The 13,212-nt window shown below is 42.2% G+C and overlaps 1 protein-coding gene across 1 annotated transcript in view; it reads left to right on the top strand.

The window, feature by feature from the left end:
• The window catches only part of LOC144791845 (putative cation-transporting ATPase 13A4), a 366,292-nt gene that overhangs the window by 352,583 nt on the left and 497 nt on the right, over positions 1–13,212 (top strand). Inside the window, exon 29 of the mRNA XM_078666630.1 lies at positions 12,638–12,718. Coding sequence (XP_078522756.1) covers positions 12,638–12,718 — 81 coding nt within the window. The remainder of the gene's footprint in view (positions 1–12,637; positions 12,719–13,212) is intronic.

The following is a 13,212-nucleotide window of genomic DNA, read 5'->3' as shown; positions in this document are numbered from 1 at the left end:
ATCTTGCTCACATTTCTAGAGCTTGGCAGGAAAAGAATTCCACCACAAGGTGTGTGGCGGAATTTGGCCAAGACTCCATGTTACAAGAGTAATGCAAAGGAATATATGACGTTACAATGCAAACAATTACAATGCATGCCTTTACAACGTGGTTTTTACATTGCAGCCACATATAAAATGCATGATTTTACGACACATGCCATTACAACGCATTTGTAAAAACTACCTTCACAACGCATTCCATTACAACGCATACCATTACAATGAATACCATTACAACGTATAATACTATCAGGGTGTCAGTGGGGTAAGTTTTGGATAGTGTAGGGATAAAATTACTATTCCCACTCCAGTGAGTGCAACAGTAGGGTAAGTGTTGAATAGTGTAGGGGTGAGAATTACTATTCCTATGTACCCCCAAACCCACACCCACCCTAAAACAAAAAGAAACTCCATTACTTACCGTAATGGTAGGCTTGTAATGGCATGCGTTGTAGTGACATGCGTTGTAATGCCTGTGTTGTAATGGCATGCGTTGTAAATGCAGTTGTGTTCTAATGACTGTGCTGTAAAGGTAGTTCATTGTAATGACTGCGTTTTAGTGGTTGTTTCCCATTGCCCAGTTGCCAAATTACACCAATTACACAAGGGGAATGAATTATTCCACACACCCCTGCAAAAAAGTTTCTGTTTACTTTTTCCACTTCCTCTTGGCGGTACTTGTATCTCCTTGCAGGAATTTGCGCTGGGTTCAAATTATTTTCTATATATTGAAGTACATACAGGAGAATGATGCAACATAATTAAATACATATTTATTGTCTGCAGAAATGTCTTTCAGAATACCTTAAAAACTGCTACACCCAACAATAATTGATTAAGACACACAAAGTAAATGATGCCACTGTTTTAGAACATAGTAAATACTGTGATAGCCTACACAATTTTCACAGGGTGTTAACATTTTTAATATTTAATACCTCGTTTATTTCAGGAATGTATAGTAGCAGAGAGAAAAAACATTTCATATAAATATTCAGCCTTCTGTACTGGAGAGTGAATGACTGTGAAGTTGTTTTCTCCAGCTGCCTGTGCAGGCACCATCTGTGAGATAAAAGAAGATTCAACTTGTACTTTAGAATCCTGTGATGTACACAGGCAACTGTAAAGAAACTCCAGCTTAAATTTTTATTTTATTATGGGGAATGAGGAAATGGAGTAGTAGCGGAACAGGATACAGTTTGTTGACTCATCTTGCAGCAGTCTGGGTTGGTACTCTTCTATTTCTCTCTCAGAAATATTCTCTGGAGAATAGGTCCAAAATGGTCAGCTGCGGGTATTTCAGGGTTAAACCTTTCCAGCTTCCTTGTAGAGTCTCCCACAGGGGTCCCCCATCAGTTCCACTTTGTTCATTCTTTACTTGCCCCCCCCCCCCGATGAAATTGGGGCAATCTTTCGGGTTGCAGGTGCTGTCCTATTCGAACGACACCCAAATCATTATCTCTATATCTGACGATTGGGCGCTGGTGGCTGACAAGTTCAAGACCTGTATGTCTGTACCTGGATGAAAGAGAACTGGCATAAAATGAACACCAGAAGAATGAGATTGTGGTCTTTGTGGCGGATAACTCTGTGTGGTCTGAACTCTGGTGGCCTGACACATGTGGCCCTTTACCCATTCTTGTGGTCGCTTCTAAAAACCTTAGAGTGATTTTTGATAACAATCTCACATTTGATGCTCAAGTCAACTGGATGGTGAACTCCTGCTTTTTCATTTTTAAGATCCTGAAGAAGATTTTTCCATTCTTGCCCCAAGAATTAAGACTCTCGGTGGTCATGTCTCTTATTACATTACATATCTCATTTTGACTACTATAACACTTTATATTTAAACGTCAACCAGTACTCTCTCAACAAACTCCAGCTCATCCAAAATGCAGCTGCACGGGTGGTCCTGGATGTTCCTTAAGGTGTTTTGTTTAGGGAGGGATTGTGGTCACTCCATTGGCTACCAGTGAGGGAGCAGGTGACTTTCAAAGCTTCATGCATGGTCTACAAGCCTCTTCTCAGTAGGGCTCTTAGTATTTGGGAACCTCTTTCAACTGGTATTTGCTAAAGAGACAGCTTAGATCTTCAGCACTGGGAAAGGTGAATATCCCCAGGTTCAGGAAGGCTAGATGGGGCGGCCACTCATTTTTGGTAACACCGGCCAGGTTATGGAACTCGCTCCCTATACGTACTGCGAGTCTGAATTTTTTCTGTGTCTTTCATGAGCATCTTAAAAGTTGGTTATTCTCTCATCCTTCTTGATACCTCTTCTGTCGCCCTCTGGCTGTTTCTGACCGGTGTTAGCCCTTTAATGCCTTATTGGCTTTATAAATGAAAATACAAATACTGTCTTTAAGGTGTTGTAGGGACTGCACATGCCTCTGGTATTTCTGTCCTATTCACGATATTCGATATCACAGCTTTTGATATAGCTGCGATATTTAAGTTGATCAATTTATTCTAATTTAACAATGATACTAGTATACATTCTCTGCAACCCATTAGGTTTCACCTCTCTTGAAAAATATTGATACTGCGGCATCCTTCCATGCTTCCAGAGGTAGGCGCTTAGCAGTAACGTCACGTTACATCAACTAAGAATAAGCTCCTGTTCTGTGTGTGTGTAAAGTCTAACAGGAAGAGCATCATACTTGCAGTTTTCCCCTGAGGCAAATACTGTCATGCTTTAGTTTACTTCCTTCATAGTCACTTCAGCTTGCAATGTTAAATGTTCTGCTTTCGCTATTTCAGTATAATATGACATTTCTTCAGATAGCCCTTAACATTACACAGCACAATCTGGTATATAACTGAGAATAGCATTGTGATCATGGCTATGTCACATGTTTGAGGAGATACCTGATCCTTTGAATTCCTTACATCCTCAATCGATTGCTGATTGATTTCTGATTCGGCCATGTTGGCCATAGTCTGGCTGGATTTTACTCCGTGTGAGAAGTTGTAGAATCTTTCGTAGCACCAACCCTAGTGATACCTGCTGGATCAGAGCTTCTCTGTCACCCCTGAGTTTATTTATTCAGTAGAGTAAGGGCATTAGAGTGGTGGCGAGCCCATGAGTTAACGTCAGAATGCTGTCCTAATAGCTGGAACAGTTATATATAGAAGATTGTTTGTGTCTCTCACACCTGATTTTTGATTATTGATAGTAAACACTCTACACATTTCCCATAGGTAGACTTTAAAAGCATGACTGCATTTGTTGCCATTCCCTTATTAATATCATAAAAATATCAACTTATTCTGAAACAAATCCATGTGAGAGTTCTCCTACCCAAAAAGTCTGTTTTGTTATTGACAACGCATAGAATTTGGTCTCCTTTTCCCTTGCCTAATGTGATGGAAGGCTATAGGTGTCTGAGGAATAAAAGGCGTTAGGATCAACTACAATTTGTCAATTACAGTGTAACACATTTGGTCACACAGTAAAGCTCAGAGATTAATGGGATTATGTATATATTTATTACAAATTCGAAACCAAGCTAATATAAATCAGTCACAGAAACATAGTATAAAATCAAGATTTACTGAGGGATGTCCGAAATGACATACAAAATGTATCCTCATTAACAGAAAGCCATTGAGGAATTCTGTAGCTGCTACACAGAGAATGAGAAACAAAGTCTGGTAAATAGATTGAAAGTTTAGATCCTCTTGCCTATAGATGAGTTGACTAAGATCTACTATACCCTATTCTAAACTAGAAATCAGGAAAACCTTATTGAGTCAGTAAAGCAGAGAAGGGGGTCAGCAAAGAAGAACCCATGTAGAAGTTCTCTAATGAGAAGGAATATTGAAAAGCATGAAACCACACAACTGAGATCTCACAAAGAGCGCTGTACCTATCAGACTCTAGAGGCAATGTGAATGAAGCTGAAGTATATCCTCAATTATACCTACAACAGAACCTTTGACAATCCAATATCACATGTTTCATTATTTTCCATCTTCTAACAACAAGACTTGGCAACTACTCTTGAGATTTATTTCCTTTGGTCCTCAAATTAGAATGTACTTCAATTCCTCCTGTTTCCCCATTCCGCACGAGTAGTCCTTCCTTTTGTCCTTGCAAAAAGATACTCCTTTTGAGCCTCTCGATCTCTTTCAAACACTGTGCCTTTACATAACCATGAGCTCATGCATTTGCACCTGCAGAGGAGAGAAAAACGTTGCATCCAAAGCAACCAATCCTGTTAAAGTCAAAACTTTAAGAAATACCCGTCGCTTAGGCCTTTGTTTAACGTAATGCAGCAAGCATCTCAATGAACGTTTAATGCATGATTACAGATACATATATAGTTTCATTATAGATGTAAAGCACTATTCAAATGGATACATTTTTAGTTATAAATGAAATGCAAATTATTATTTTAAATGAATACGTGAACATATAAGAATTACAATATTATTCAAACCGCATAAATGAAGTTTTATGCGAGAACTGCATCTTGTTGTTACTATAAGGGAAAACATAAATATGCACACTCATATAAATGTCGAGATTACACAATAAGTGCACTTTCAGTATCTGTTTAAGTACACTACATTATGTTAATAACGTTACATCAAGCGAATACATGAGGCCACTCGTAAACATGTATGTGGCACAGTCAAACATGAAAAGGGTGGAGCCAAAATTACGCTGCTCCATTATCACATTCAAGCTTCCACATCATGGCAGAGTCATTGGAATGGACCATCAGCAAAATTCTTACTTGTTGTTTCACGTTATTGGTTTTAGGGACTCAGCTGTAACTGGATGAACTTTTCCAAATGCACATTTTCATTTTGTGTGGGCACTGTCCCCATGCTTTGAGGATCACTTGGAGTGGGCTTCCTCTTTAGATGAGTCAATTCCACAGAAACAGAGAAGTCTTATCCATTTCTTGTCCAGTATGCTTGTTTGCATACTCATCCCCTTTCATCTATTAAAGGTGGGGCGGAGCCTCACTTCCAAAGCCATGTCTTTCCTGTGATTGACAAATCTAGAACATTAGTGAGAAAAAAGCCAGGGGAATACCAATGTTTCTGCAGCTGGTGTAACTTCTGAATCTTGAGGGATCATCGGCCTTGTATTCCTCACAGTGGTTTACAACATAAATGTTTTGAAATTAAGGGCCTGAAATTGCCCTGTGAAAATATTTATTTCTGTCAGCCCAGTTCCTGAAACCTTCAAAATTCCTCAAAAGTATGGATTAAGTGATTTTGTCTAACATCTGTCAAGTCTGGGTTGCATATAAAATACCTCACCATAAAACAATTTCTGTAGGAATTAGTATCCTGCTGGTATCTTGGAAGACTTGTTTACAGAAAGAATACACTCAGATTACAGAAGTCATGCAAGACATTGACAAGCCGCCCTTTGCTAAAAAAAAGTGTCATTTCACAATTTAAATTGGAAGTTTGTGAAATGTCACGAAAAAAAGATATGCTATTTTGCAAACTCCTAATCTGAACTCCTCTGTTTGATCCTTAAATATATTGAACCAGGCTCATTTGTATTTTTTATTTTGTAATGCCAGAGTTATTGTATTGTATTGTATTGTAAGGGGAGCTTGTAAAGCGCGCTGACACCGTGGGTTTCCTGGCGCTGGCAGACTACTGAGGGGCTAGGAGGGTTTTAGCCGGATCGAGGAAAGAGCCAAGTTTTTAGGGATTTACGGAAAAGGGTAAGGGAGTTGGAGGTTTTGAGAGAGAGGGGGAAGGAATTCCAAAGTTTGGGGGCCAGCAATGCGAATCTCCGGCCTCCAGATCTGCAAAGTTTGACAGGTGGAATGAGTAAGAGGTGCAGGTGAGAGGATCTCAGGTTCCGTGAGGGATTGTAGGTCCTGATGAGGGATTTCAGAAAAGCAGGACAGGAACCAGATAAAGATTTAAAGGTGAGGCAGCCGATCTTAAAGGCTGCCCTCAAGATGACCGGGAGCCAGTGCAGTTTTAGAAGGAGGGGTTTGGTGGATTGCCATTTCGGAATCCCGAAGGCCAATCTCGCCGCTTGATTCTGAATGAATTGTAGTCTGGAAAGAGATGTTTTGGGCAGACCATGGTAGATAGCATTCAAAAAATCTAAGCGGGAGAAGACAAGGGCCATGATTACTTGCAGGAGGGCTTCAGGAGTGAGGAGATAGGCCACCTTCCTGATCCTGCGCAGCTGGAACATGCAGGAGGAGACAACTGTCCCCACCTGGGACCCAAGGGAGAGACCGGAGTCGATAGTGACCCCTAGGCTTTTTACCGAGGCCACAGGGGTGGGGGGGAGGCCAAGTTCTACCGGCCAAAAGTGTGGACCCCAGTAAGTAGAGCTCTTGCCAGGGAGAAGAAGCTCCATCTTTCCGGGATTCAGTTTGAGCTGGTTTTGGCTCATCCACAATAAAATATGGGACATAACTGCCTGAAAGTTGGGAATAGCGGAAGGGGAATCTAGAGGAAAGATGAGTTGCAGGTCGTCCGCGTAGTTAAAGATGGTGACGTCCCACTGCCTCAAGGAGAAGAGAAGGGGTCGAAGATAAAGATTGAAAAGAAGGGGGGATAGAGAGGAGCCCTGAGGGACCCCACAGGGCAAGTGCTCCGAAGGAGCTCTAAAAGTGCCCAGGCTGAGGGTCTGAGACCTCCCGGTCAGGAAGGATTTGACCCATGCCAGCGCCAGGCCCTGGATGCCAGCTTGCTCGACACGGTGGAAAAGGATGTTGTGGTCCACCGTGTCGAAAGCAGCCGACAGATCTAATAAGACCAAGGCCTGGGGGGTACCCTTGTCAGCACCGTCTCTCAGGGCATCCAACACGGCCAAGATGACAGTCTCCGTAGAGTGGCCGGGTCTGAAGCCGGCCTGATTGGTCTCAAGAAAGTTGGAGCTCTCGATGAACTGTGAGAGACAGGTGGTGACAAGGGCTTCCAAGATTTTAGAGAAGAAAGGCAAGAGAGAGATGGGACGGTAATTCGCCGGGGCGGCAGGATCAGCCCCAGGCTTCTTCAATAGAGGCACCAGCACGGCCTCCTTGAAGGAGCGGGGTACCGTCCCGGACGACAGAGAAGAATTCAGCAAGGGAAGAATACAGTCGGGTAGAGAGTGATAGATGTTTCGTAGTATGGTGGGGGGGGCAACAGTCATCTGGAGATCCAGATTTAACACGGGTGGCCAGTGTGGCCAAAACGGAAGAGTCTAATGGGGGGAAAAGCGTAAAAGAGAGGGCATTGTGGGGGGAGAGACAGAGCCAGCGCCAGGAAGGGTAGTCGGGATGGTGTCTTTGATCAAGGCAATTTTTTGAACAAAGAAAGTGCTCAGCGCGTTACATGATTCCTGTGTAGGGGCCTGAGTCGGAAGTGTCCTGGGGTCGGAAGTGAATTCGTTAAGGACTTTAAAAATCTCCTTAGACTTGCAGGGGGCAGATAAGATTTTATCTGAGGCATAAGCTTTTTTGGCAGCGGAAATGGCTGTTTTATACTTATTCCGCGCGTGCTATCTCAGAATTTAATTTGAAGTTGGTAGTCCACTTACGTTGGACCCGGCTCTCTCTGCAAGGTCAGCCCTAAATGTTATACTATAACCTTCCATTTTTTGAAGGAAGTTTAAGGCATATGTACCTGCCTGAGTCCACAGCAAATCTCCTCTGCATGGAAAACATCAAGAATTTCAGAGTTGAAGGCTGGGCCTTCTGTAATAGATGCACCAGAAGCAGGATATATTTGAGGTAGGTTTATTTTAGTAGATCAAGCCCACGACAGAGCACGTCCTGCCTGCTCTGATCCCTACAGCCAATCTGCTGTAACTATGCATTATTTAATACCAAACAAGCCGAGTGTGCCCGCTCAGCTCATGCATATCATTAACAACAAGAACTTAATCCATAACAACACCTTATCAGCAATGAGGCCCAATACTGGAGTGCCTTATCTCCATTGTTGAGAGCATGTCAACATCTGCTGACTATCAGGAAAGCCTTGAAGACCGGGCTGTTTCTTTCATAATGACCATGGTGCCTTTATTTCTGGTCAGGGTTTGAGCTGGTCTTGAGCTAGGATACCTTTTAGGTCACAACTGTGGTTTACAAATATAATATTATTTTATTTCATTTTTATTTTATTTTATTTCACATTGAGCATTGGACCCACATCTGGGCATACCAGTCACACTTAGGGCATCAAAAACAGGATAATGAATGGAATGGTTGGGTTGATCTCAGCCAATGGCAATCGCTCTGGGAAGCATTCAAAGCCAATGTTTCTCGCCCACCGGAACAGAACTATACCACAAGAAAACGCAGGGCACCACTAGAAAAAATGCTAAAAACTGCAAAAAAAACCTAAATAAATAGATTGAAAATCAGAAGACAGGTCATCTCCAGAAGACTGACCATTCCCGGATCTGGGACACCATGTCAGTCAACATCAGAAGTGCCCCAAGTCGCTTGCAATTCTAGCAGGTCTTATAAGCCAGGAACCATGAGGGGCTGATTCACAGAGGCAGTCATGAGTGTGAGAAGTACCACTGCAGGAGCACTATTATACATACTATTATATTCCTTTCTGAGTCAGTTTGAAAAACCCAACTCTTCAATAATAAAAGTGCAAATAGGACACTGACCATTCTGTTGATAATATCTGTAAATTAATATTTCCTTTTTATTTCTCTTTTAGTTGTTTTGAATCCAATTCACAAAGTTATTTCAGAGAATGTAAAAGAGTACTACAGGAATACTCCTTACTGAACTACAAAATGGCTTTGTGAAGCTGGGGCCGATTCACAGAACTAACTTCAGACAAAATCCTAAACTTACTACTTTTGGTATTCACAGAAGTTAGGATTTTGTCTTAAGTTTGTCTTAAGACAGACTTAAGACAGACTTAAGACAGACTTAAGTTAGGATTTTGTCTTAAGTCTGTCTTAAGTCTGTCTTAAGACAAACTTAAGACAAAATCCTAACTTCTGTGAATACCAAAAGTAGTAAGTTTAGGATTTTGCCTTAAGTTAGTTCTGTGAATCGGGCCCTAAGACTCTACCACCCAGATTTACACAAATCTCACACAACACAGCGCAGCACCCAAAAGTGAGATGGAGGGAGAAGGACAGCGCCATATCTACAAACATATAGCACTCTCTCCCTCGCTCTCAAGTGCAGACGCACAATCAGGCTGCAAAGCGCCATGCACACACCTTTGCACCATTGCGCAAGGATGTCTACGTGGGTCTAGCATGGATTTGTACTGGAAGGGAACCCTTCCTGTACAACATACTACACTTATACTAACTTTAAAACATCTCCCACGTTGGATGTGTGTTGTACAGCACACATGCAACATGGGAAATGTTAGAAGAAAAAAAGGCATATTTCCATTTTAACACCTGCTTCAAAGTGGCATTATTTTTTTTATACAAACCCCCTATCTGCCATTGTAGGTAGACAGGGTTTGGCATAAAAAACCATAGGTGGTTGCACTGGAATGACTGTGCACCAGCCATGGAATGCCCTCTTGATGCAGACTAACAAAAAGCTGGGCTTTTCACTGCTTTGTGCTACTTTCAGGCAACTTTCCAGCACAAAATAAGTTGTGCACTGAAAAGTAAAGAATAAAAAAACATTGCAGATTCGCATCATTTTTGTGACACAAACCCATCGCAAACTGTTTGTAAATCTGCCCCTACATCTCTCAGTGGGAGGAAAATCCACCCAATACCATTCCACATCTGTGTGAGGGATCCTCACCTTTCCCTATAGTCAGGCCTCTATTCACTTCTCTTTTACTCTCTAGCTGGGTTCTGCTTTACAGGTGACTGACTGTAACTTAGTCAGGAATGCATTGGATTTCACTTAATGATAAATTCCCCAGTGTGGCAAACCCAACGCAAGATGTATCTTTGATATGTAGTCATTAGGTTAAGATGTAATGAGATGAGATGTACCCTATTTCCTAAGTCAAATGCAAAAATAACACTTGATGGATGGAATGTTAAACAACGGCAAACACTCACACCCAGTAGAGGGATTTGGGCCTTATTCTATTGTTTTTGCTCATCACACCACCCCAGTTTACACTCAGCCTCATGCAAATCCGTCTTGACCCTGCTCCCCATGGGAACAGTGCAGCCCAAACTGCCCGGACAGGTCCTTGCTGGACCAGGAACAAGCATCCTAGGACTGTTTTGGGGGTATCACCCCTTATCACCCAGGATAGCTTTAATTCGGTACCATAGCAAGCACAGGACCCATGTCTTGAAAGCAGGGTTAAAACTAATTTGCAAATGGTTGGGTCCAGACTGGAATGGCATGGCAAGCATAAAAAATATGATTTAATCCATATCTGTGTCTGGGGGTGAATGTTTGATTTATTCAGTATTCCGTCCATCATCTGTTCCTTTTGAAGTTGTCACTCTAAGTGGGAAGGACATTCCCAAACATGGATCGCCTACTTACTATCCCACCGCATTCAGGCTTGCCTGTCTGATGAGGTGTGACACCCTGAAACCAGTCCCAGGATGCATGTTTCCAGTCCAGGGCTAGCTCAGGCTGGACTGTTCCCTTGAGGAACAGGGTCAAGACTGATTTGCATATGGTTGGGCCCAAACTGGAATGGCATGGAGACCAACAAATTATGGATTGAACCCAGATCTGTGATCTGTGATGGGGGTGAATGTTTGATTTGTTCAGCATTCTATCCATCATCTTTCTTTTTGCAACTATTTCCTAAGTCATCCACTATGAAACCTGGAGATCTGTGTGTGAGGCTTTAAAGGAAAGTGGTGTCTTTTGGATATATTACTTAGAGCATGATTTAGAGAATAGCGGTCTTGACTCTGTCCATCAGGGTGGTAGAGGACATGATGTCCACCACCCGGATGGACAGAAGGCTGTGATATTCAGAGATCACCACCAGCCAAAAGCAGATATCTGTGTGATCAGAGTGTCATCAGAGTACCCAACATCACTGCAGTTCCTCTGAAGGCACTGCAGGTTTGGTGTCTGGCCACTGAAAGTCAAAAACTAGATCCCAGAGTGGAAGTATCTTGAAGAACAACACAACATTTTGCAATGACCCCAAAACAGGAGAGGTTTCTCCCAAGATGTGGGTGTTGTTTTTCTTTTTTTGTGTTTGAAAATGCCAAGTTTGTCCTGGCAGTAATGGTCAGCAAAATCAAAAGCATCAGACTGCCTGCTGTAAATAGGGCGGGTGGTCTGATGTTCATACTCTTTTGGACTGTATTCCGCTGGCCCATCAGAGTAAGTATTCCCATGGCAGAGTCAGCAGGAAGACCACTTCAGAAAGGTCAGTCCACCCACCTCTAAATAGTGGGCGGACCATCGGTTTGGCCTGCTCTCTGCCAAACTCGAATAGATGACATTCCAACCTACTCGCAATAGTGGGCGGACCATCGGTTTGGCAAGCTATCTGTCAAACTCGAACAATCTCCCTCTGCCTAAATTGTAAACATGTGATACCTAATGTAATTGTGAATATGTGAACAGTAGTTATGTAACTCAAAAATATATCGATTTCTGCCCCTAAATTGCGCAGAGTCCTTGTTCTCCCCAGCTAGCTTCACTCTTCATCAGTACTTGCATATAAATTCATATATACATACAAGACCAGAAGCCTATTAGGCGAGGCAGCAAAAATCACTAATGGAGGGTGAAGATGTGGAGAGCTGGGGCTCAGGATAGCACAGATGACATGTTTATGCCAAACCAGTGTCCTCTTGCTTGCATGGATTTTCATGTTCCCTGTTAATTTAAAAAGTTCCATGTCATGTGTAATCTCTATTAATCTACACTTTATTCCTCTTTCTGGTCTCCTACCATGGTTTATCTTCACTCTGGTATATTCTATGATGCAATGTTGCCGGCAACAAGATGCTGCTTCTGGGCACCTGGATGCTTCTACTTCTTGAATCCAGTCTGGGGGTTCTAAGGAGCTGGTGGTAGACAGCTGTTGAGGATCAGTGGCTGGCCAGGGGTCATTGTAAGCAGCACAATACATGCTTTAAAGTTATACCCCTACTGTGTCCTGCTATCCTAAAACACACCATTTGTTCCACTCCTGCAACACACTCTTAGTGAATACCAGGATCCGGCAAGTGGGAAACTCGCTGTTCAGTACACGGCTGATATTTGAGTGAGGCTAACATTGAGCAGAGAGGCCATACTCCCTCCTCCCCAGACCCCAGTCCTGTTCCTGCACATGCCCAGCTCCTGCTCCCTTGGTTTAATGTTTCCCGTAAGATTGGTTTCAGTCCCAGGTAAAGCAAAGTTTATGGATTTTTCCAGTCCACTTTTAAGGTGCCAGCTCGAATAGTTAAAAGTTTATTTAGCTGCTTTGTGCCTTGACTTAGATTTTTGAATAGTCCATTTCACTGGATTAAAAAAGGAAATTGAACAGTCAATCTGAGGTGCTCATGCATCTGCACCCCAATTGCATTAGGGGAGCCAAGAAAATTTGAAGGACTGCATGGTACTGATTGGAAAAAAAAGGGACAGTTTTCCACAGATGGTACCCTGGCTATTAGATACTGATTTGGAAAATGTGTTGTTCATCAGACAAGACTCAGAGGTATTATAAAGGTGTTCATTGTTCTTGTTTGCAGCTCGCCTGCGTTCCCACTCTTTGGAGGGTTTACTTGTTCATCGCTGTGGTCGTCCACTTCTTTGTATGCTACGGGTTTGAGGTGAGTACTCGTACATTTTCTGACCAATGAGTATAGTCACTGACTTTTACCTTACTTTGTGGAGCAACATTCCAAGTTTTGTAGTTGTAGAAGGAAAATGTAGCAATTAGGGTCTAAAGTTACAATAAAACTGCCTAGAAAGTCAACCCTCAGTAAAATGAACAGCCGATAAAAAAATAGTGACCTCTTTGGTTTGGCTCAAGACTTCAAATGCACCTTACAAATATTGCAGTCTTATTGTGAATAAATATGTTCCTTGGTTATTGTTTTCTAATGTTTTTACCAGAATCAAGTACTGGATATGCAAAAGCGGGTGCAAGATATACTCTGTTTCCAAACTTAAATTTGATTACTTTTACTGATAGATAAGTACCCCTGTACATCTGTATGTCAACCCAGTTTTTCCCCAGCTTGTTTTCTCCATTTTGGGGATTTCAGATCCACTATATTTTGTATATATTAATACAAACATGAAATAACCATTTCACACATTC

Source organism: Lissotriton helveticus, chromosome 11, assembly GCF_964261635.1.
Source record: "Lissotriton helveticus chromosome 11, aLisHel1.1, whole genome shotgun sequence".
Classification (NCBI taxonomy): Eukaryota; Metazoa; Chordata; class Amphibia; order Caudata; family Salamandridae; genus Lissotriton; species Lissotriton helveticus.
Note: the sequence above shows the minus strand (reverse complement) of the source record. Positions and strands in the feature narration are given on the sequence as shown.